General features: G+C 32.8%; 2 protein-coding genes across 2 annotated transcripts in view; one reads left to right on the top strand and one right to left on the bottom strand.

The window, feature by feature from the left end:
* The first annotated feature begins 8,907 nt into the window (after positions 1-8,907).
* The window catches only part of LOC126890745 (retinol dehydrogenase 12-like), a 31,980-nt gene continuing 15,370 nt past the window's right edge, over positions 8,908-25,517 (top strand). The window contains exons 1-2 of the mRNA XM_050659946.1: positions 8,908-9,141; positions 20,736-21,059. Of these exons, the coding sequence (XP_050515903.1) occupies positions 8,988-9,141; positions 20,736-21,059 (478 nt within the window). The 5' untranslated portion in view covers positions 8,908-8,987. The remainder of the gene's footprint in view (positions 9,142-20,735; positions 21,060-25,517) is intronic.
* LOC126890591 (uncharacterized) lies at positions 22,064-25,235 on the bottom strand. The gene is made up of 2 exons (XM_050659691.1): positions 24,965-25,235; positions 22,064-24,598 (listed from the first exon to the last, which is right to left on the bottom strand). Exon 2 carries the CDS (start codon positions 24,567-24,569, stop codon positions 22,185-22,187), a length of 2,385 nt encoding a protein of 794 aa, XP_050515648.1. The 5' UTR covers positions 24,570-24,598; positions 24,965-25,235; the 3' UTR covers positions 22,064-22,184.

Below are 25,517 nucleotides of genomic sequence, written 5' to 3'. Positions count from 1 at the left end.
GGCCTGAGTTTCGCTTCTGTATGGTTAGTTATTCTGTGCCATTGCCTTAGGTTTTTTAGTCATGATGTTCTTCTTCTACTAGGACCACGTTTACCTTGGAGCTTTCCCTGAATGATCAAATATAAAATGTCATATTTTTATGTCATAAAATGTCATACAAAATACTGATGTATCTGATCCTTGTACTGAATTGGGTAGGCAACTTAAAATCGGTATTTCAGTACTTGTAACTAGTAAGGTTTTAAAAATATCTTACACGTCCCTAGTAGTCGTAGCGGTATGACTTTCGAAAACATCGAATTTGATCATAAGCGGGTGCATAAAAAGATATATTACACTGAGTATTTTATTTCTTCACATAATACCTACATATTTAAAATAATCTCTCCCCTACTAATTGCTCGGTCATAACTCATATTCCTCAATTTACTGCTCGGATCACAATCATTTACAATTACTGCAGGTCATAATAATTCATAATCCCTCTGCTACTGATCGGTCATAAAAATAACACTATCTGCATATTTCGTTTTTAATTTTTAAGCATAAAAAATGCAATATTTAATACACAAAAATGTAATATGCCGACAAGTTGATTTTGAGGGTAACACGATATTTTGATCGATCGCGGTTTAAAGTAACATGAATAATTTTTCACCTTATTTTTCTAATAATGTGTTTTTGTAAAGGCATAACTTTGATTATTAATTTTGTATCGCCGCTAATTTAGTCTACCAAAAGTTATCAGAATTTAATGACAAAGACAACGCAGTTTTCACTCGGGGTGTTGACTATGCTAATATTTTTATTTATCATAATAAATTGTACTTAGGTACCATCCGTATTCATTTCAGATAAGTCCATCTCGCAACAAAAAGAAGTAAAAATAAACATCTGGCGGTGAGTCAAGCGTCCCACGGCCCAAGAAAACTGTACGCCGATGACAAACGTTCCCAAGCAAGACCTGACCTGCGAACGAATGCACTGATAGGAGGATGCGCAAAACTGTCTACGCAGTTAGCCGGTGCAGGTTGTGTCTCGCTTAGATTCAATTTGCGCCGGGCATAAGGCGTTTTGACCAGTTCCGTTGTTTGATTCAGCCGTATAAGGACCTCCTCATTTCGAACTCTGTCGACCTAGCTTATTTTTAGTAGTCGTCTGCATACACACATCTCACAGACTGTAAAGCGTTTAAGCATAGTCTCAGTTAGAGTCCACTCTTCTACTCCATACATTAGGACAAGAAAGATATAGCAATATGTCATTCGAACTTGAAGGTCAATACTAAGATCGTGACTGTAAAGTACGTTTCTTATTTTTACAAAAGCAGTTCGGGCTTATTCTATTCGACTTTTAATTATTTATGCGGTTGGATCCCAGCTCTCATTGGTATTACTGTCGAGATACACGAGTTTCTCTACTCTGTCCAGTGTGGCATCTCCGACTTTTATACTGTCATCCTGTATATAATTTTGTTTGCTAACTATCATATATTTAGGTTTCTTAACGTTGAATTTTAATTCATACTGATCACAGATCTGTTTTATTTCGTTCATTAAATAGTTCAGAGAAATAAGGAAAAAATATCCTGTTGGTGACACAACCCCCTCCAGGCCGAAACCAAATTTTTTGAGTAGTATGGACATCTATATTAATAACCTATATGTTTCCTGCAGCCGATTTTGATGATATACATAGTTATAAACAAATGGAGATCAAAAAACGGTAAATTTTCGCTTTTTTCGTGTATTACCAAAAAGTTAGGTATTTTAAACAAATTTGAGAGTGAGAAACTCATAAATCGGATAAAAAACTTCAATATGGCGTTCGCTGAATATGTCTATCCTTATTGGTTGCTTAGAAAATTGCAAAATAAATCATAAATTTTGAGTTTTTATAAATATTCATAATTTATGTAAAAATTAACTTATAACCTTCTTATTACACGGAATGTTAAGACTTCTGGTGCTTAAATCATATCCTAAATTTCAAAGCAGTTGGTCAAATAGTTTAAAAGGTATTTAATTTGTTTATCCCAAATTAATTTTTTTTGCAACGCTATAAGTCAGAAAATGATGAAGTCACATTAATACTTTGGATAGTTTATGAAAGAAGAAGATTTATACTATTAACTTAATTAAAAAAAAATGACAAAAAATAATTCTAAATACTGCAAAATTATTTTGCAAAACATGTAAATTAAAAAAAAGGGGAGCTAACTTCGTCCCTAATTGTCCTAGGACAATTGTTTTTCTTTCTAAATGTGTATAAAAATTCAGTATTTCCAAATATGAAAAAATAATTTTTCTACGGGTAACGGTTAAAAAGTTATTCTAATTGTTTATAAGTAAGCAAAAAATCGGCGTGTTTTTGCAAAATAATCTTACACTGTTTAAAATTACTTTTTGTCATTTTTTTTAATTAAGTCAATAGTATAAATGTTCCTCTTCCATAAACTGTCAGAAGTCTTACTGTAATCTCATAATTTTCTGACTTATAGTATTGCAAAAAAAAAATGAATTTGGGATAAACAAATTAAATAACTTTTAAACTATTTGACCAATTGCTTTGAAATTTAAAATATAATTTAAGCACCAGAAGTCTCAGCAATTCGTGTAATAAGAAGGTTCTAAGTTAATTTTTACATAAGTTATGAATATTTATAGAAACTCAAAATTTATGATTTATTTTGCAATTTTCTAAGCAACCAATAAGGATAGACATATTCAGCGGACGCCATATTGAAATTTTTTAGACAGTTTATGAGTTTCTTACTCTCAAATTTGTTTAAAATGTTTAACTTTTTGGTTATAGACGAAAAACGCGAAAATTTACCGTTTTTTTGATTTTCGGCTGCAAAATCGGCTGCAGGAAACATATAGGTTATTAATATAAATGTCCATACTACTCAAAAAATTTGGTTTTGGCCTGGAGGGGGATGAGTCACGAGAAAAATGGAGGGGGATGAGGATACTTGATTATATGAAAGTGTGCCAAAAAACCCATTGAAAGTGTGCGAAAAAGTAAATCCCATTTAAAATACATTGTTACTTCACGCACACTTTAAACCCTTCACGCACTGCTGTCTATAATGACAGTTTTCACAAACTAAAAACTTATACATAATATGACATAAAAAGTAGATAACATTATTAACATTATTTTGAACCTCCCAAATATAAGTTTTTGTAATTATGTATATATGTATTATATGCATGTAATAGGTACGAGTATAACAATAAATAATAAACAAACTAAACAGATTATTCTACAATAAAATTAACATCAAAAATAAACAAGTAGGGAACAGAACATATTTTGAAAACTAGTGTTTATATATTTTAAATAATTTAATTTTTTTCTTCAAAATTATATATAAAAAAAATATACAAGGGTAATGACTTTTCAAGTAGTTGATCGATTACGCAGCAACATTCTTCCATGTTCAAATTCAAATGCACGAATAGCTACTAAACTAACGTTACCATATTGTAAAATGGTGACAATACTGATATACACTGCGTGCCCGCGCCGTCTCTGGAGCCGTCATTCCTTCAAAATTTTCAGTCTCGACCGATAGCGAGAATCATCTTTCGTTACCAGAACTAGAAGTGGTAACGGAATATAATAACGCGCAACCCTGCAACGGATTCAAATGTATTCACATGTAATCTCGCCAATATTTTCGTGCGTCTAATTGGCTATTTACTGAATTTGGTAGGTATTAACAAATATTTCTGTTGGTAAAAAATATAAATGGAATTATTTCATAGTAGTCATAAAATATTTATTTGCAAGATTTTTAACTGTTACCAATGGTAACAGTGGTTACATGGACGCTTCGCCAGTGCTGCGATTAATATCGCTGGAACTTGTTGATGTATTTTAATCATAATTTTTCTAATTTGTATGTACTCGTAGTCTTATAGAGTACGTTATGTACACACAACCCCACCTAACATTACAAAATATTAGGGGGAACACCCCTTATCACTCAGGGATATGAAAAATAGATTACGACTGATTCTAAGACCTACAGAATATACATATATAATTTCATAAAAATCGGTCAAGCGGTCTCGGAAGAGTATGGAAACTAACACTGTGACAGGAGAATTTTATAGATGTAAATATACAGGGTGTTAGTAAATAAGTATGAAAAAATTTTAAGGGCTAATTCTACATGAAAAAAAATGCCGGTTTGCTCTATAAACATATTATGTCCGCAAATGCTTCGTTTGCGAGATACGGGGTGTTGAAATTTTTATTTCAAACTGCCAATTTATTTATTGCCCTAAAACCAGTTGAGGTATGAAAATAAAATTTGGTGTGTTTTAGGAGGTAGCTTTGCGCATTTTTTGACATACAATTAAGAATTTTGTATTCATCATTGGCGCGCATACAGGTAATAGTCTGATTTTTTTAAAGAAAAAAATAGTACGCCACTGGGATATTTCAAATTAAAAATTATTTTTAAATTCCACGTTTAATTTATCATAAAAAACTTTTCTTGCCTTTTTTTCATATAATACACCGTTTCTATGCAGAAAAATAAAACATCTTGGTGCGTATTTTTCATTTCTTAATACATCATCAAGAACTATCCAATATAATAATACTAAACTACAACAATAACAGAAAATATTCCTAATAAGATTTCAACTAGGTGCAAAGCTGCAAAAAATGTTTAAAATGATCTCCTTTGCAGGTAACAGAAGAATTTTATATTCATCATTGGCGCGCGTACGGGTAATGGTCTGAACTTTTGAAGAAAAAAATAGTACGCCACTGAGATATGTCAAACTAAAAATCATTTTTGAATTCCTCGTTTAATTTACGATAAAATATCTTTCTTACCTTTTTTTCATACGAGGCGCCGTTTTTATACAAAAAAATAAAACATCTTAACACTTACAAAGTATTTGAGGTAACGAGCGATCCACAATTATTGGGATCAAAGCTATCCGTGCAAAAAATTACGTATGTCTTGTTTTAGTCTGAAAACTGCCGGAGTGTGACGTCACGGCCAACTGCGGCTATATTCAGTGTTGTTATGATCACTTTTCAAAACAAAGGATAAAGATTGAAAACACGTTGAAAAGATACCCAATCTCAAGATCTTTTAATTCGTATAAAGTTAAAATTTTGCTTCTTCTGCTACTTTTTATGTTCAATTATAGCGTTTTTTAAGTTGACGTATGTACACTGACAAGTATGTGTCAAAGTTGACGTAAACTGGAAAGTATATATGAATTAATAATAGACATGCACTGTATAGCTATCTTTGTCGTTCACAGCCACCTATGGTGACAATAATTTTGGATCACACGTTAGTTTCCATATGCATAGAAACTTCGTTCAAATACTTTGTAAACGTTAAGATGTTTTATTTTTTACATGAAAACGGCGCCGCATATGAAAAAAAGACAAGAAAGATTTTTTTGTCGTAAATTGGACCAGTAATTCAAAAATGATTTTTAATTTGACATATGTTAGTGGCGTACTATTTTTCTCTTAAAAAATTCAGACCATTACCCGTATGCGCGCCAGTGATGAATATAAAATTCTTCTGTAACCTCTAAAGGAGGTCTTTTTTAACATTTGTTGTAGCTCTGCACCTAGTTAAAATCTTATATGTAATATTTTCTGTTATTGTTCCAGTTTAGTATTATTATTGGATATTTCTTGATAATGTATTCAAAAAATGAAAAATACGCGTCAAGATGTTTTATTTTTCTGCATAAAAACGGTGCACCATATGCAAAAAAGGCAAGAAAGGTTTTTAATCATAAATTAGACGTGAAATTTAAAAATAATTTTTAATTCGAAATATCTCAGTGGCATACTATTTTTCTTTAAAAAAATTCAGACCATTACCCGTAGGCGCGCCAATGATGAATACAAAATACTCAATTGTATGTCAAAAAATGCGTAGTAACTACCTCCTAAAACTCACCAAATTTTATTTTCATAGCTCAACTGATCTTAGAGCAATAAATAAATTGGCAGTTTGAAATAAAAATTTCAACACCCTGTAACTCGGAAACTAAGCATTTGCGGACATATGTTTATAAAGCAAACCGGCATTAATTTTACATGTAGAATTAGCCCTTAAAATTTTTCATACTTATTTACTAACACCCTGTATAGATGGCTATTAACAAATAGGGGTTGGTGATAGAAGAGTGAAAATTAAGGGTTGTATGTATTTTTTAATTCTACATCATATAAAATTAAGGTAGATAATTTTGTCCAAAAAAATTTTAAAAAATGTCAGGGGGCAACCCCCCTTATAACTTATGGGTATAAAAAATAGATTAAAACCTCTTCAACGTCCTACAGGATAAACGTGTAAAATTTTATAAAAATCGACCAAGCCGTTTCGGAGTAGTATGGTAACTAACACTGTTACAGGAGAATTTGATGTATATAGAAGTAACTGCGAATTAAATAATAAAAATGGCTAACTTTGAACCTAATTAACCTAGGCAAAAAGTTTTTTTTTCTGAAAATTCGTATAAAAATATCAGCTTTTGAAATCCTAAAGTAGATTTACTCTATAGTCAATATTAACAAAGTTATTCAAATTGTTTAGAAGCCAAAAATGACTTTATTTTACTAAACTTTTTTCGGAGTGATAAAAACGACTTTTTAATGATTTTTTTAAATACTTTAAAAATATAACTATTATTCTTGCATGTGGTTTCCACAGAATTGCTATGTCGTTATTACTTTCTGAACAATAACATTACGAAAAAAAGCTCTTTGCGATAAACAAATTGAATAAAATTAATTGACGAATCGTCTTAAAATTTTTTGTGCATTATGTGGAATGTTTGACTCAACTTTTCGTGCAATATGAAAGTCTTAAGGCCATTTTCGCAAAAGTTATAGCACATTTTTTATTTTTGAAATTTTAGTCTTATTTTGCACTTTCCGAAACAAAAAAGGATTTTACCAAAATTCAAAAAGTGCCATTTTAAACCTTGGCTCATCTACAAAAAGAAGAATATTATAAATAAGACATTTAATTACCCTATTTTTACCTGTAGAGATTTAAACGAAAAAACTGCCATTTTTGACCCTTATTTGTTAATAACTAAGTTTCTCGTCCAAACTGTGACGGGCATTTTTGTATTTATAATATATTAGGTATATAGTACCCAAATTCCATTTGCAACCTGGCTGCTCAAGTGTCCCGACAAAAACCTTATTTCTCTGGACTATATTTGTTTTACTTTGAATAACTGATCAACAGTAAATCGTCCTGGTCTGAATTCGGCCTAGTATTCTCCTATGATTTGTTCTGTGAAGTGACTTAATCGCCGGTTTATGATCCCCGTATACACTTTATATTATAACTAACACAGAGTAAGGATATGCCTTATAGCTTTTGTAGCTTAGTTTGTCCCTCTTCTTCTGGATTAACATATAATTGCTTTTTTCCAGTCTCCTGGAATGTCTTCTGTATTTCACACGTCTGTTATTAGTTTATGGAATCTGTATACCTATGTGTGTGTCCTCCAATTTTGAGATTTTATAATTTTTTAATAAATGTATAAATCAACTGTACCATGCCAATGGCCTTAGTTTTCGAGGCATTTAAGCTAAATTAGAAAAATATACGAACGAAAGTTTTACTTTCAATATTGGAAATAAAACTTTATCAGAACTAATCTTTTGGTTACACCATTCGTGGCTTCTAAAAATTTGCACGCCAACGAATCGCCGGAGCAAAGAAGGCTGAGGGAGATCTATCAAGTTGCATCTCACTACCCGTCTATCCAGCACGGTAAAATTCCAACAAAGATTAGTTCCCTCTTAGATACGTTTTATTCCTCCGCGATGAGCTAATCTTCTTATAGCAGGCTTGGTAATACCTTGGATGTAGTCACGTAATACTTTACTCTGAAATTTAGCGCCACCTTTTCCCAAACCTTTACCACCATTTCCACGTCCAGTCTGGTTTAGGTAACTAAACGTCTAACTAAAGTAAGTTAAACTCTGGTGTAAGTTTATAACGAAATTATTATTTATAAAAAAAACATATTTTTATTTAAAATATTATATGTTTTATGTCATATTATTTAAAAGAAATTAATTTACAGAATACTTACATTATATTTTTAGTAGGTTTCATAGAAATTAATTTGTATGTTTTTTTACTCAGTTCGTCGAACTGAATCAGAAAATAGGTAGGTACATGTGGTTCAAAAGTTTACATAATATGTGGCTTTTGCATCTCTGATTTTTTTTGAAAACTTTCATCTTTTAGTGTTGGTCAAAAGATACCCCCATGATTTTTTCAATTTTTTGTATCGATCTGTTTTCAAAATATCGATTTCTGAAAAAAAATGAAATTTTTCTTTTATCATAAATAATGTTATTGTGCTAATTAGTTATTGTTTTTACCCAATTTAAAAAAAAATGTGAAAACTTGGAATTATCCACGTCCGTCTGTCTGTCTGTGAACACAACTCCTCCGTCATTATACTAGGTAGAATGACAAATAAAGTGTCAAATGAAAGCTTATAATCCAAGAATGGTACTAAAGGTGAGAAATTTCTGTTTCAACAATGATAACCCAAAGTTTAGTAAAAATGACTAAAAATCAGTAAAATCGTACCTCAATCGACGTAAAGTTACACGAAGAGTTCAAATATCGACTTCCAGTTCTACTTTCGATTACTTTGGGTGAAAACTTAGGACTTACGAAGTCCAATTACTTGTTTTTGTATAATTTTAAAGCCTGTTTAAAAATATTTAAGCTACTATTACAATAAATTATTATTTTTACATAATTTTATACCCCCATTATAAATACTTACTGGACCCACTCTGGTGGTACCAAAATCTCAATAGAAAGTACATTATGTACCTATGTCGATATTTATGTTGAACTCGACCGTGAAAGTTTTGTATCAAAGAAAGTTAGTCAGGTCAAACTCAACGAAATCTCGTAGGTACATTGAGTTCGGGTACCGAAGATGTCGTTATTTTTAATGATAATTGGTTGTATAATTAGTTCTTTAGTTATTCTGTTAATGATGTTTAAATTGTTAATAAAATTTGAATGTATTGAGTGCACTAGCGATGTTTGTTTGTTGGGAAAAACGGCACTAGTTACAGGTGGAAGTCAAGGTAAATTTTATTTTTTTATTTTTTTGTTCTGTTAAACAAATATTTTCCTCGAAATCTTTTTTATTTACTCATCTTAGCTGATGTTACTTTGAACAGTTGACTAAAATACTGTAATAGTCCAGGCTGTATCGTCGCCCCCGTTAGGTAAATTATTCCGATTCGATTTTTTTGCACAAACTTACTCAAAAAGAGGTCCTTATAACAAATCCACAGGGTGCCAGGCGGTACGGTGGTCGAAAAATTGTTTAAACAATTTTTTTTAAACAAATCCACAAAAAGAATTTTTTCACCTCTGACAATTATTTTTTACATCATTTGGGTCATTCGGAGCAAAAAAGGTATCTTGTGATTTTTCTCTAAAATTGATTGTTGTCGAGTTATATGCGATTTAAAATTTGAAAAATGCGAAAATAACCATTCTCAAGCTTAATAACTCCGTTAAAAATTATCATTATGAAAGTCAGAAATTGACCAAATGAACGTTTAAAGCCCTCCCTACAAGATCATGAAGAAATTTTTATCATTATTGCATTACTAAGCGGTTATTTTTAATTGTTAACAATGAGCGCTAACCGCGTATTAGGCTACACCTACATTGGATCCGTATTTCTCCGATCCGACGTCGGATTAAAAAACAAACTCAGGGTATTAAAAGCCTGCCCTACGTTGGAACCGTATTTCTCCGATCCGATATCTAGTGGAGTCACTGAAGGTTTTCTTCTCTGATTTCGTTGAACCTCAATCGATTTTCATGAAAATCGGTGAGTAGTTAGAGGATACCTCAAGCAACAAAGGTGACATGATGCAAACTTGCGCTTTTACCTTCGGGGTGGAAGCCACCCCTTCTCGGGGGTGAAAATTATTTTATCAAAGATAATACCATAAATCGATGTAAGGATAAATTATAAGTAAAATTTGTTATATAAAGTTATTAATATAAATCAATGTTTTTTGAGTTATTGAGGATCAAATATTTTATTTTTTCGTAAAAACTATAAGCTTGTACAAAAAAGTTATTATTACCAAAATTGAAGATAATAAAAAATTGAATACACTCCTCACTTAAATAACTAAACTAATTTTAAGTCAAAGTGAGTTATGGCTAATTGAATGTAAATTTTTTTCGACGAGTACTCAATCAAAGCCAAGTATTCAAGCTTAAATAACGAGAAAACGATGAATTTTATAAAATATACCTGTTAAGCATTTGTCAAAGCACTTTGGATTACCTATCAATTAAGCTTTAGAAAAAGTTAATAGCATTAAAATTAAGCAAGTTATGATAAAAATAAGAGAACCCTTTCGAATTTTTTAGAAAAAAGTGAAAAATAAAACATACGCCATTTCCACAAAAATTAAAATTTATAGTAATCCTTACAATAAGTTCTTTATATTAGCATAAGTAATGATTTCAACAATTTTGACCGGTTTAGAATAAACATTTTTGAAAAAAAGGTGCAATTTAAAAAAATCAGAATTTTTAAAATGATCGTAATTTTCATGTTCTTTTGATAATAACTCCAAAAATACTTAATATACGTAAAAAATGATATATAACTAAATTTTAGTTTTTTCTGTATTAAACATTTTACCTTTTTTATTATTTCTATGGGGTAAAAAATAACCGAGATAGAAACGTTTAAAATTTAAATTTTGCTGCGAGAACCATGTAACCGGGGCCATTTAAGCTTTAAAAAAAATACCAAGTTTTTTGTAAGAGGTATATATTAAAATACCCTAAATAAGGGTCACAATACAAAACGTTTTCGGATTAAGGAATCCATCATCTGTGTTTAAAAGCCAAAAATTGCATGCCTGAGCCACTAAAATGTATTGGGTAAAAACCCTTTAAATGTAAATGACATGGTTGTTTTACATATTTATATAAAGATCATCTGATGTTAAAGATATCCCTGGATGTTACCCAGGGCAATACAGGACTCTTCCCACGTAGTTGGATTTTTTTTTTGGAGAAAACCTCACATATTGGATTTCAATGGCCAACTGAGTTGAAATCCAATATGAGAGGTTTCCTCAAAAAAAAAAAAAAATATTCCAACCACGTGGAAAGAGTCCTGTGTTGCCCTGCCCTGGGTAACATCCAGGCATATCTTTAACATCAGATGATCTTTATATAAATATGTAAAACAACCATATCATTTACATTTAAAGGGTTTTTACCCAATACATTTTGGTGGCTCAGGCATGCAATTTTTGGCTTTTAAACACTGATGATGGATTTCTTAATCCGAAAACGTTTTGTATTGTGACCCTTATCTTGGGGTATTTTAATATATACCCATTAAAAAAAGTTGGTATTCTTGTGATTTATGGTATACAGCCACCTACAGGAAGTTTATTTTTCTCGTGGATTTTATTTAACCTTTTACTTTTAAAAAAGTAAGGGTTTTAAAAACGGGATTAAATTTAACGTCGTTTAATTGCCCTTGGAATTAACTTTCAAACGGTTTTTAGTTAAATCTGATATCTTAAAAATTAACGGAGTTAAATTAAAAAGAAAACACTAACATTTTTTGGAAAAAATTTTAATAGATAAATTTTGAAAAAATTTTGGAGCATAAGTTTTAATGCTATCAACTTGTTCGAGGACTCATTTGGTAGATATTTCTAAGTACTACTTTGACAAATGTTTAGTAGGTTTATGTAATAAAATGCATCAATCTCGTTATTTAAGCTTGAATACTTAGATTTGGGTCCTCGCCGAAAAAAATATACATTCAATTAACTATAACTCACTTTCATTTAACATTAAAAGGCTTTTGGAGTAAGGGGTTTATTTTACTTTTTATTATCTTCAATTTTGGTAATAGAAACTTTTTTGTAAATACTTATAGTTTTTGAGTTATTTATGAAAAATCAGTTAAAACATGCATTTTTCTCACGACAAATTAATATCTTTGATCTTTAATAACTCAAAAAGTTTTGATCTTTTTTAATAACTGTATATAACAAATTTTGCTTAGAATTTGTCCCTCTATCGAATTGTGGGATTATTTTTAATAAAATAATTTTCACCCTCGAGAAGGGGTGGCACCCACCCCAGGATAAAAGCGCAAGTTGGCATCATGCCACCTTTGTTCCTTGAGATATCCTCTAACCACTCACCAATTTTCCAGCAAATCGATGGAGATTCAACGAAATCGGAGGTAATGGCTCATATCCATCTTCAGTGACTGCACTAATCGGCCGACGTCGAACTGAATAGCTTCTCCTATCAATCGCCCGATATCGGATCGGGCTTTACACTCCACTGTAGGCACTTTAACCTTTAACTACCCGCGCATCAAGTTATAACATAACTATACGCGTGGCGTACTTTATACGTCATAAGAAAATACACCTAAAAACAGCGTATTTGTTTATTTTTTTTTTTTTGAAAAAATACACTTAGTTGTTTGTTATAAATCTTATTCGGCATCAGTGAATACTTGGAGTTCCTTCTCAGTAAACCAATTGGGATTTATAACTGGAATCATGGAATAACTGGATTCCATGATAAATAAAATTACTAATAAAAAATTTTTTTAAATGTGATTTTTTACAGTAGAAAAAGTATTGTTTATAAAGAAAAATATAGTTTGTGCCATAATGACTAAAAAACAATTGAAATATGTACTTATATTAAGACTTATATTAATATAATCGTGACGTATATTGTCCACACCGGAAACAACAAATAATAAACTGTAAATTACGATCTTTCCAGAAAGCCGATTATAACGAAACTAAAACCAAATTGTAAAGCACGTTCCAGTGATAGCTTAGAGAGATAAACAAGGTTAAAAATTAAATTTTTAAATATATTTGCAGTAGAATTCTTATATCTGGCGTACAAAATACGCCAGCGCGTGTAGTTAAAGGTTAATACCTTGAGTTTGTTTTCAATCCGACGTCGGATCGGAGAAATACGGATCCAATGTAGGTGCAGCCTTAGGCAGCCGTCAATGGTGAGTGCGAAAGAGATGCACCATTCCGGCAGTCCAATTATGCATCTCACTCGCACTCATATTGATGGCCGCCTCAATACGCTCATTGTTAACAATTAAAAATAACCGCTTAGTACTACAATGATGACACAACATTCAGAATATTGTAGGGGGAGTTTTAAACTTTCATTTGGTCAATTTCTGACTTTCATAATAATAATTTTTACCGAGTTATTAAGCTTTGAAAATGGTTATTCTCGCATTTTTCAAATTTTAAATCGCGTGTAACTCGACAACAATCAATTTTAGAGAAAAATCACAAGAAACCTTTTTTGTTCCGAATGACCTAAATGATCAAAAAAATTTGTCCGAAGTGAAAAAATTGTTTTTGTGAATTTGTTTAAAAAAATTGTTTAAACAATTTTTTGACCACAGTACCGTCTGGCACCATGTGGATTTGTTATAAGGACCTCTTTTTGAGTAAGTTTGGGCAAAATAGTTGCCACATGCTTGTTAAAAATATATACTCTGGGCGAATTAGGAAAAAACAAGGATACGTTATTTATCAGCAATTTTTTTTCTGGAATCCAGTCTTTTGATTGCATACACAGGGTGATTGATTAGTGTGCTAAAGCTCTGTAGATCCGCTATAGTAATAGATAGCAATAAAAGTTAATAACAAAAATTGTAGCCAACTTTGAGCTTTACATTAAAAAATTAGTTAAAATGTCACAGGGTCTTCGATAACGTAGTGGCAGATCAAACTAATGTTTTTAACTGGAGCACCCTGTATTTTATTTTATATTCGAAATCATCTTAACTTCTCCATCACAGAAATATAAATGTTTGTTATGTTATAGAGGGTATCTACAAAGTTATAACCAATTTTATATAAAAATCGTAACCAGTTCAACTCCCTGTATAAATAAAAATATGCACAGCAGCAAAGGATTATTGAGGCCACATTTTTTTATTTATTATCAAAATTTTCAAGAATGGTTGATGTTGCTAATTTTCTTTATATCCAATACAGGGTGAGTCAAAACGAAAATACATTATTTTTTTAGTAATTTTAAATGGAACACCCCATATTTTATATAACTGTCAAAAAGTAACTATTCCGTACTTTAATTTTTATATAACATTCCCTATGTATAAATTTATCAGTTTTCGAGATATTTTTATTTTTCAGAGCAAATTATTAATTAGGTCTCTAAATTTTTCCAAATTTTAAGTAAGCCGTGACTGAATTGTCTAAAAATGACAATTTACGATTACTGATTATCAATCCGTTAATCAATTAATTGAACAATGTTGGCAGTGTGGCCATCAAGCCCACGTCTGTCGGTACGTGACCTCGATGCTCACATTCCGCGGCTATGGTCCATTTGACCTACCTGAAGGGTACTTAGTGCCTGAAGGGCGACATTTGTGTTTCGATATCCTGTGGCTATCTCAATTTTTCATTCTTAAGGGTTTCCTCTATATCCAGCTAACTGCTGTCTAGGCCGTCTATGTACCGTTCTTTGGTTTTCGTCGTAGTTAGTTAATTCTCTTAATAATCTGCTAGGATGGTTCCTGATATTGTTAAATATTTCATGTGCTCTTTCGTCTATCATTCTCAGGACTTTCTTTTGTTGCGTATGTCCAAATACGTATCTTAATGGGACATATCTAGGTATATTCAGAGCTTCCCTGATCATGTGGTTTTGGATGGTTTGTATTTTTTTCTTGTTGGTATTACACGTGTGCCCCCATGCGGCTGAGGCATATGTTAGTGTTGGCAAAATTATACAATTTGCCATCCTAATCTTTGTCTTAAATCTCAGTTTACTCTTTCGACCTTTTAGCGATGAGAGTTGACTCCTAAGGGCTTTAGCTTTGTTGATCGTTTATTTTACGTGTTCTGTAAAGGTCAGCCCTTTGTCCAACATTACGCCTAGGTATTTGGCTTGATTTGACCATTCAATTTGGGTATCAAATAGGGATAGTACCTCATTTGGCCTGCCTCTTCTTTTTTGGTACATGACGGCCTGTGTTTTGTCAGGATTGATAGCTATTTTCCACTGCACACACCATTCTTGTAGTTCATCAAGAGCTCTTTGTAGATGTTTTGTTGCAAAATCTGGGAGGTTACTGCTAAGAGCTATCGCTGTATCATCTGCGTATAGACTTAGCAACGATCTGGGTTCAGTTGGGGTGTCTGCCGTATATATGGTATATAGATATGGCGACAACACTGCCCCCTGTGGTACACCAGCCTCCATGGTCCCAACTTCGGACAGGTTTGGTCCTATCCGAACTCTGAACCTTCTGTTGGCTAGGTATGACGAGAGAAGACACGTCATCGCCTCACTATAACCATGTTGGTTCATTTTATACAGCAGGCCGTCGTGCCAGACCCTGTCGAATGCTTCACTGACGTCTAGAAAGGCGGCCGCTGTATATTTCTTTTCGTTGAACCCTTTCGTGATATATTCTGTTAACCTCAGCACTTGAAGTTCACACGAGTGCTCGGATCTGAATCCGAACTGTGCTTCAGGTATTGTTCCGATTGCTTCAGATTCTTCTTTTAGCCTAGCTAATATGACCCGCTCTGCGATTTTGCTTAATGCTGGTAATAAGCTTATCGGTCTATAATTCTGTGGAAATGTGCCATTTTTTCCTGGTTTTTCAATCATGACTACGTGAGCCTCTTTCCATCTGTCAGGAAAATGTCTTAGTCTTAAGATGTTATTTATTAGATTTGTTATGTACACTATTGCTTTTCCTGGCAGATTTTTCACAGCTCTGTTCGTAATCTGGTCCGGTCCTGGAGCTTTTTTGGCATTAGTACGCTCTTGATCAATTGTCTGACCTCTTCAGGGGAGGTGTGTGTAATACCTATAATGCCCTTTCTTCTTTTTAGAATTCTACTTTTTCGTTCGACTTCTTCTGTGAAGTCTAGATCTTCATCGGGATGATAGTTTTCCCTACATTCTCTTTCTAGCGTGTTTTTCATTACTTCCGCTTTGTCTTCTTCTGTGTAGACAATTCCATTTTCACCGTGTAAAGGAGGGATTGGTTTTTTATCTTTTCTTAATATTTTAGATAGCTTCCAGAACGCGGATTTATTTGGGTTTAGTGGCTGGATAGTTGTCCCAGTTTTCATTTCGATGATCGTCTAATTGTTTTTTGACTTCCCTATTCAGCTCATTAGCAATTCTTTTGTCCTCTGTGTTTCTTGTTCTGTTGGCTCTTCTTCTTTTCCTTTCTCGTTTATTAGTTCTTTCAGCTCATTGCTGATTTCCCTGAATCTTCCTTTTGTTGTTGGAGTTTTTTCTTCTGTGGTGCTGGCCTCGATAGCGTTTTGTATCGTTTTTTCTAGATGTTTAACGCATTCCTCTAGTTCTTCTTTTGTATTTACTGTTGGTATTGCACCAATAGTTTCACTTACTATTCTTTTGTAGTTTGGCCAATTTGTTCGTTTTTTCTTATAGGTTTGCAAGTTGTTTGTTGCTACTGCTCCCAAGGTCAGTATAATTGGGTTGTGATCTGAGTCACCCTCATTCATTGAATATATTTGGTATTGTTGACTCACATTTTGTAGAATTGCTATGTCTAGGAATGTGGGAAGTCTGTTTCCACCATGGAAGCATGTAGGTTCTATGGGTCCCGCCACCATGGTGTTTCGTCGTTCTTCGAGATAGCCACACAATATTCTCCCGTTGCGGTTTGTGGTTCTATCCAGTTCGGCGATCTTGCGTTCAGATCTCCTATAATGATAGAGGGCTCTACTGTGTTTAATACGACATTTAAGTCTTCCTTGAAGATTGGATCATTTGGTCTAACATATGCTGAAAAAATTTTCAGCATATCTTTTCCTGTCTTGATCCTCACTATGGTGGCTTACATAGTGATGAGTCCGTCTGGTGTAGGAATTACTTGGTGTTTGATTCCTTTTTTCACCAGAATCGCCGTCCCTCCTGATGTGGCTGTGTAGTCATTTCTATAGACATCATAACCTGGAAATTTTGTTTTTCTTTTTTCCGTTATCTTAGTTTCTTGTAAGGCTATGAGGTTTAGTTCGAGTCTGTTGGAAAACTCGTCCAAGGTGTTAATTTTCTGTTTTAGCCCATTTGGATTCCATGACCCTGTACGCGTGAAAAATACCAAAAATACCACAATCCCAATAAAATACTTGCATAAGGAAAATTGAATTTCAAAGTTCACAATCGGAATGCGTTAAAAAATGGATTTTCTCGGCTTCTTATAAAGCAAAGTTCCTCATTTTTTTGAATCCCAACTAACTCAAGTCGAGCCATCTCACTAACGCATCAATAAGTGCCAAAAATGATTTAATTAGTTTAAACAGTTAATTAGTTTGTTTAAAAAATTATACAGCTGTCAAATGACAATATTTGTATTTTTAACATTATAATGTACTAGGTCTGGATCCCTCGTATGAAAAAAAAGTTGATTAATAGCAAGCTTAAAATTTGTTAACAGCTTAAGGGTGTCTAGTTGGATAAACTTTGATATATGGGAACACTGTAACAGGGGCAGTTTTAATTGTGGAACAGGTTAAAAATTTGGAACGGTCAGACCACGAAAACGGCACATTTATTTTGTCCGACAGAACAGACTTAAACTCTCCGAACAGAGATTAAACTCTCATGCAAAAATCAGACTGCTATTTATCACCTGTCACAATTCCTGTCATTTGACATAATTCTACATGTTCCACTCATTAAAACGCCCATTTGGTGATAAATAGTAGTCTGATTTTTGCATGGGAGTTAAATCTCTGTTCGGAGAGTTTAAGTCTGTTCTGTCGGACAAAATACATGTGCCGTTTTCGTGGTCTGGCCGTTCCAAATTTTTAACCTGTTCCACAATTAAAATTTCCCCTGTTCCAGTGTTCCCATATATCAAAGTTTGTCCGACTAGACACCCTTAAGCTATTAACAAATTTTCAGCTTGCTATTAATCAACTTTTTTTCATACGCGGGATCCAGACCTATACATGTGTGGTAAGTTTAAAAAAAATCTTACAACAGGGAAAATATGTAGTTTTATTTTTTGATCATTAGATTAATTTATTATAAGAAAACTAAAGTGTCTTTTTTATTTGTTAATGCGTTAATTAGATGGCTCTACTTGAGTTAGATATGATTAAAAACAATGAAGAACATTTCTTCATGGGAAGCCGAGAAAATCCATTTTTTTACGCATTCCGATTTTAAACTTTGAGCTAATTCTATTTGCTTCATGCGAGTATTTGATTGGGATTTTGGTATTTTTGGTATTTTTCACGCGTAATACCCATCGTTTTTATTATTATAATATATCATACAGAAGTAAAAAATTTCGTTTGTACAATGGTATAAAAAAGTTTATTAAAAACCATTAAAAGTCATCCAAAAGGATTCGCAAAACGTTTTCGATCTATATCAGATCATCTTCAATGCGTTCTGCTTAGTACATGAAACTAGCAACCTTATGAAATTGGTAACATCGAGAAATATGGTTTATATGATACTTATATAATATTTATAGCGACTTCAAGTCGATGTTAAAAGATTGAATGTGTTAGGAGTGCTCAAAGGGCAACATGGTTCCCTGCTCGATAAAAACTTGTGGATCTTGCCAGTTCAATAATTGAACTGGCGAGGCAATTGAATACGACTATATGTATCCTTGACAGGCATTGATAATTATATTAGCCACTCCTTAACCTCGTTTCTTGCAGCATCTTTGGTGCAGCCACATACTGGTTCTGGGCTTGCAAAAGTTTCATTCGAATCTAATTTTTCCATCAAATCTGTTCGTTTATCCCCATGCACCCCTTCATGACCCTATATTAGAGACACTTCGTTATCTTTTGTCAGGTTGTTGCAGTTCCTCGCCAGTTGTTATTTGGTGACTGGGTTCTTTATGACCAAAATAGCGGCTTGTGTACCCTTCTAAATTTTGAATTTTTTTGAATTGCGGTCTCCATTCAAGATTTCCATCAATGCAGGTCACGAAAACAAAAACTTCAAACTGGAAAACGGTTTGGAATTGACCTAGAGGCTGTAAGATTTGTTAAAAATCTTGTTTGTCCAACGACTACTGATCCAGTAGCACGTGCATCCATCAGTAAACCATATTAAGTACCTATTAATGTTTGGTACTTTTTTTTCTGTAGATGGTATAATTGTGTTAATATTCTTAGTGAAGATTAATTCTGGTATCATCATATCTGGGTTCTGAAAGATAAATTCCTCTAGTATAATCCTAGTGGTACTTTCCTATGTACTAGTATCTATTGTTGTTATTATCCAATACATAATTTGGCCTTTAAGTATATATCATCTGCTCCAAGTGTTATTATTATTTAAGTCTCAGTATGGTCATACAGGCCACCATCGAAATATACAGGGTGTTCCGAAAAGATTGGTCATAAATTATACCACAGATTCTGGGGTCAAAAATAGATTGATTAAACCTCATTTACTTATATACAATAGTGCACACAAAAAAAGTTACAGCCCTTTGAAGCTACAAAATGAAAGTCGATTTTTTTTCATATATCGAAAACTCTCAGAAATTTTTTATTGAAAATGGACATGTGGCATTTTTATGGCAGAAACATCTTAAAAAAAAATTAAAGTGAAATTTGTGCATCTCATAAAAATTTTATGGGGTTTTGTTCCTTTAAACCCCCCCAAACTTGTGTGTACGTTCCAATTGAATTATTATTGTGGCACGATTAGTTAAACACAATGTTTCTAAAACTTTTTTGCCTCTTAGTACTTTTTCGATAAGTCAGTGTTTATCGAGATATTTTGAATATTTGTCGAATCCACCACATATTTGCTTATGGTTAAGTACGGTTATAGAGACCTGTTAATAATCTGAAAATTTATTTATAATTTACATTTTTAGGTATATTTTGAAAAAGAAGCTACATCTCGATAAAAGGTGACTTATAAAAAAAAGACTAAGAGGCAAAAGTCTTAAAAACACTGTGTATAACTAATGGTACCACAATAATAGTTTAATTGGAACGTACACAAACATTTGTGGGGTTTAAAGAACAAAACCCCCATAAATTTTTTACGTAAATATATTGAAAAAGAAGCTGCATCTCGATAAAAACTGGCTTATCGAAAAAATAATAGGAGGCAAAAAAGTTTTAAAAACGTTGTGTTTAGCTAATGGTACCACAATAATGAATTAATTGGAACGTACACAAAAGTTTGGGGGGTTTAAGGAACAAAATCCCCATAAATTTTTTATGGGGCGGACAAATTTCACTATAATTTTGTTTTTAGATGTTCCTGTCATAAGAAAGATACATGTCCATTTTCAATAAAAAATCTCTAATACTTTTCGATATATTGAAAACAATTGATTTTCATTTTGTAATTTCAAAGGGCTGTAACTTTTTTTATGAGCACCTTTGTACTAAGGTAAGTTAGGTTCAATCGAACTATTTTTGACCCCAGAATGTGTGGTATAATTTATGACCAATCTTTTCGGGACACCCTGTATAATTCCAGCAGGGGAGACCTATGATGTTCTCTAAAGGCTTCTGTCATAATTAGAAGGGCTTGTTTTTTGTTTACACAAAAAATTGATTTTTCATTTACACAAAAATTTATGTATTTTTTATTGTTTTAGGCATAGGGTATGATATAGTTCTTCAACTAGCCTCCAGGGGTTGCAAAGTTATTATAGCTAGCAGAACAGTAGATGAAGGACTGAGAAAACAAATTATACACGAAACCAAGAACCCAGATATAGCACTAGAATATGTTGATATGGCTTCCTTTAAATCAGTTCGACTACTTGCAAGTAGGTTAAAACGATCTGAGTCCAAATTAGATATACTAATTAATAATGCTGGGATTGGTACTTGTTTAAATGATGCAACCGAAGACGGACTGAACAGAACAATGCAAGTTAACCATTTTAGTGGATTTCTACTCACTCATCTACTTGTAGGTAAGAACAATGTTTACTATTTGTCTTGTGCGTTTTATTATTTCGATGAACTTTACAAACAAATTTGGAAGCTGTAGCTGTTAAAATTCTCTCGTCAATCAACACATCCATATGCAATAATATAGGTACGTACCTACTGATAAAAAGGGTAAACCACACTTTGAACTATTGGAAAAAATCAATTGGAACAAAATGGGATTGATCAATTGGAAGACGAGAACAAAAATCTGTCGATGTGCGATTGTTAGTTAATACCCTGGAAGGTATTAACAGATACACACAGCAGCAACCAGTGGCCGGTAGTTATTAATCACGACAAATATTTTCTGGAGACTACCATGTGACTACAAAAATCTATGACTGAATCAATAGGTGTGGTTCACAATAATTAGGTGACTAATTAAATGTTACAAATATAGGTACAATTATAACAGCGACATCGCAACTTGTGGCGTACGCTTACTACATAGCATTGACTAGCAGAAACTTAAACAGTTTAACGGAAGGATTTACGAAGTTGCGCAAGGAATCATCGACATCCAAGAGGAATTTTGTAGTAAATCAAAATAAAACAAAATACCTAATAATATGCCCAAGAAAAAATAAAGTTAATGTGACAAGGTTTAAAATATTGGCAAATATGAATTTGAAAAGTTAGAATAGGGTAGACTACCCAGTGATTGGCCGGTCACATTTCTATTAAGGGATTAAATCATAGAATTATGTAATAAATGTTTATCATTAGGAATATTACGTTCCTCCCTATAAAAAATCAGTTGTAGGTTATACAAAACCAAACATTTCTAGTCTAGATTCAAATTTAAGTTCCAAAAAATCTTGTGTAATACCTTTCTGTCAAAAACTAGTTATTGGCATGGCTTCTCCAGTAATTAGCCACTAATTTGTCAGTTATTGGCCAGGACGGATTATGAAACTTCTAGTGATTAGCCACCACCAATCAGTTATTGGCCGAAAAAGATAATCAAAAAAGAAACAGGTTTAGGTACTAATTAAAATATGTAGTATTTATTCACAGTAAAAAATAGTACACAAAATCAAAATAATTCCCTATTAATATAACTCCCTTTTAATATAAAAGTAAAAAATGATACATAAGTATAAGACTTAATTAATTTTATGTTGGTTTTTTAGACATATATTGCAGCTAAATGTTTGTGAATTTGATTTATGCATATTAAGTCTATTTATGCAAGAAATGTGGTAGGCCCTTCGGCAAAAGTTACATTTAATTCCAAGATTTTGCTCTTTAAAATTATAAGTACACGAGAAGCAAAGACCCTCAGTCAGCTTAGGATTTTTAAATAACGAATTATTCTTGTAGGTTTCCATTACCTCATCGGTAAATAAACTCTTTTTTACCTTCTCTATTGCAATATTTTTCAAATCACATTTTTTGTTATCTTGAAAAGACGAGGAAGATGGTATATCTGACAAAAATTTATCAAGAAGCCAATTGTCTTCACATGTATTAAAAGAATCCTTCTCTGGTAAGATAGGTTGCTCGGTAAGTTTGTTCAACATTTTAGGCTTATCATCATCTTTTATTTCTCGGTTTATACTTTTCTCTGTTTTTTTACTTTGTGTTTTTTCTTTCTTGGCAGTTTTTAAACTTTTAACCTTCTTGGAAATTTTGCTTACTGTAACAGCCTTCTTTTCCAAACGTTGTCTTTTTCTCTCCTCCTTTTCTGCAGCAATCTTTTTTTTAGATTCCTCCTCCTCAGCTTTTCTTTTAATCCACTGGGTAGATGTAATTGCATATGTTATTTTTTCGGTGTTTCTGTTTCCTTTTCGTTTAGGTGTCTTTGCAAACTGCAAAGTCTCATTCAGATTTGGAGGTCTTTGTTCGTTTGTGTTTTCATTATTATTAGGCCTTGATAGTTCAATTTGCTCCGTGCCTGTATGTTCAGGGGGCATATCTTGGACATTAATAATTTGAATATTTTCATCCAGCAGCCCATCTAATATTTGATCGTGACTTACAATTAATACAGGAATCTCATTAATGTTGAAATCGGAAGGTTCAGGCTCTTCTGTATGGACAGTGCTATCGGTAGGCATATTTAAAGTTTGCTGTTCCACCGGAATCACTTCTATGGCCTGAGGAATGTGTTTAAAACTTTTCCATAACTTAAACAACAGTGGTTGTTCATTTTCTGTGACATCCTTATAATCATTGTTAAATTCTTGAATAATGCGATTTCCTACTATGCGAGAGAAATCTTTGTAACTTAAAAATGTGTTACTTAGATTTTCTGACTTTGTTTCGGATTCAACTGTCAATATTTTTTGTCCTCCAAGACACTTGGAATAATCTAAAGCGTTTGGATTCCAAGGGTATAGTCCGCAAGCCTTGAATCCACTTTTTATTGTTTCTGACTTTCCAGTTTGTTCCACGGCAATTTTCAGAACATTTGCAAAATGCTCTTTTGATAATGTCTCTGAATGATGATCTCGTCTCCATTGTATAACAGCCTTTTTCCATCCACTTTTGATAGGCTTGAAAGCTGACACATCTGCCGGTTGAAGAAGTCTCGTAGAGTTAGGATATAGACATATTAAAACAATATTTAGTTTTTTACATAAGATACTAAGGTTGTACGTCATGTGTGTTCGATGACCGTCTAAAAACAAAATGACCGGAAAAGACGTATTCACCTTTTTTAAATGCGGATAAAGTATGTTTTCAATATAATCACACATTAATTCTGCTTTCATCCAGCCCGTATCAGAAAGGCCAATGCCCCATTCACCAGGAACAGACTTGGCGATATTCGCAGGAAGCCGTTTATATGGATACACGACCATCGGTGGTGTTATTCCTCCAGATGCTGTAAAAGTAAACATCACAGTGATGTTAGATTTAGACGATGCATGTTCTACTTCATAAACATTTGATGCCCCCCTAGGCGCTAGAACTTTACTGTTTTTCGGGCACAGATTAAAACATGTCTCATCTGCATTCAGAATACGATCGGGGTACTGTAACACTTCCGTAAGTCCTTTTTCTATGAAAAAACTTTCAACTTCAAAAAACCATTTTCGTATGTCACTTTCCGAAACATTTGCGCTAGCCGCGGTTACAGCTTCTGTTGTACGCAAAGAAATCTCGGGATTTCTTCGTAGGAAAGCTTTGTACCAAGTTTCGCCAGGACGATTGTTAATAAAAGGATTATCTCTGGGATTACTATCAAGAAACTGCTTAACTGATTCCTGCACATCTTCCTTTCGACGTGGAAACCCTTTCCTATGATTTTCGAAAATCCAGTTCACCAAAATTTTTTCTTCTTCTGGTAGAAGAACTGGATTAGGTCCTAAATTTGGTTTCGTAAATTTTTTACTTTTTCGAAATTGTAGGGTTGCCCTTGGAATTTTATAGCGCCTTGAAACTTCTCGTAATGAAAACCCGTTGTTTATTTCATCTAGGGCAGTTTGAAGCTCTTCTTCTGTATACTTTTTTTGATATTTCTCTCCGTCAATAATTTTAGGCATTGTTCCAAAAAAGTTCAGTTCAATATTACCTGCAAATTTGTAAAAATCAGTTATTGGCCCTGTGTAACATCAGTTATTGGCCCCCGGCCAATAACTGATTTTAATGATTTGTTTGTAGCATATAGACTAGCAATAGAGTTAATACGCCAAAAGAGTTCAAAATCATTTATAGAAAATATAATTTCGTCGAGATATTTAAAATTCAGTTATTGGCCATCAGGCCAATCACTAATGTAGTATGTGTTTTATAATCTAGAGATTGGCCGTCATTTATTTTCTTAAATTTACTAGTTATAACATAAAAAAATTATTTAATTAGCCACCAATTACGTAACTAACACAATCAAAGTAAGAAAATCAGGGTTTTAAAGAAAATAAACTGCACAAACACTTACCAAAATGTAGTCGCCCTTAGCAAATACTTTAGAAATCTAACTAATACTACACATGACTGAGAGACCTGTTAACAACGAGTTGTAGCACGCAAATGGCAGACTGTTTAACAACGAAATTTTATGGAAGTGGCCTTGAATGTTGGAAGACGAATTTGATACTGGTATTTAGTATTAGTTGTACAGTGGTGCCTTGTTTTTAAAAGTTTTTTAATGGGGGCCAATGACTAACACAAATATTAAATATGGCCAATCACTGGGTATTCTACCCTACTTTAAATATCTTGGGGTCTCAGTTAATGGAACTAATGATAAGAAGCATCTTTATCAATCAATTAAAGATTCTTGGCAGGAAACAGAACCTACTGTTACAGAGATAAGTACAGAATTAAAAAGAAACCCTCAAAACCTCAGATTCATTTAAATTGTAAATTCGATCCTATCTTCAAAATAGAAATTTCTGTAAGAATTTGTTTAGTATGCCCAACAATTGTTAAAGGTTTTTAAAATTTTCTTTTATTTATTAAATATAGGGAAATTATTTGGAGATTTGGCT

The sequence above is a fragment of the Diabrotica virgifera genome, chromosome 1, assembly GCF_917563875.1.
Source record: "Diabrotica virgifera virgifera chromosome 1, PGI_DIABVI_V3a".
Lineage (NCBI taxonomy): Eukaryota > Metazoa > Arthropoda > Insecta > Coleoptera > Chrysomelidae > Diabrotica > Diabrotica virgifera.
The sequence above is the reverse complement of the archived record's forward strand: the minus strand, read 5'-3'. Positions and strand labels throughout refer to the sequence as shown.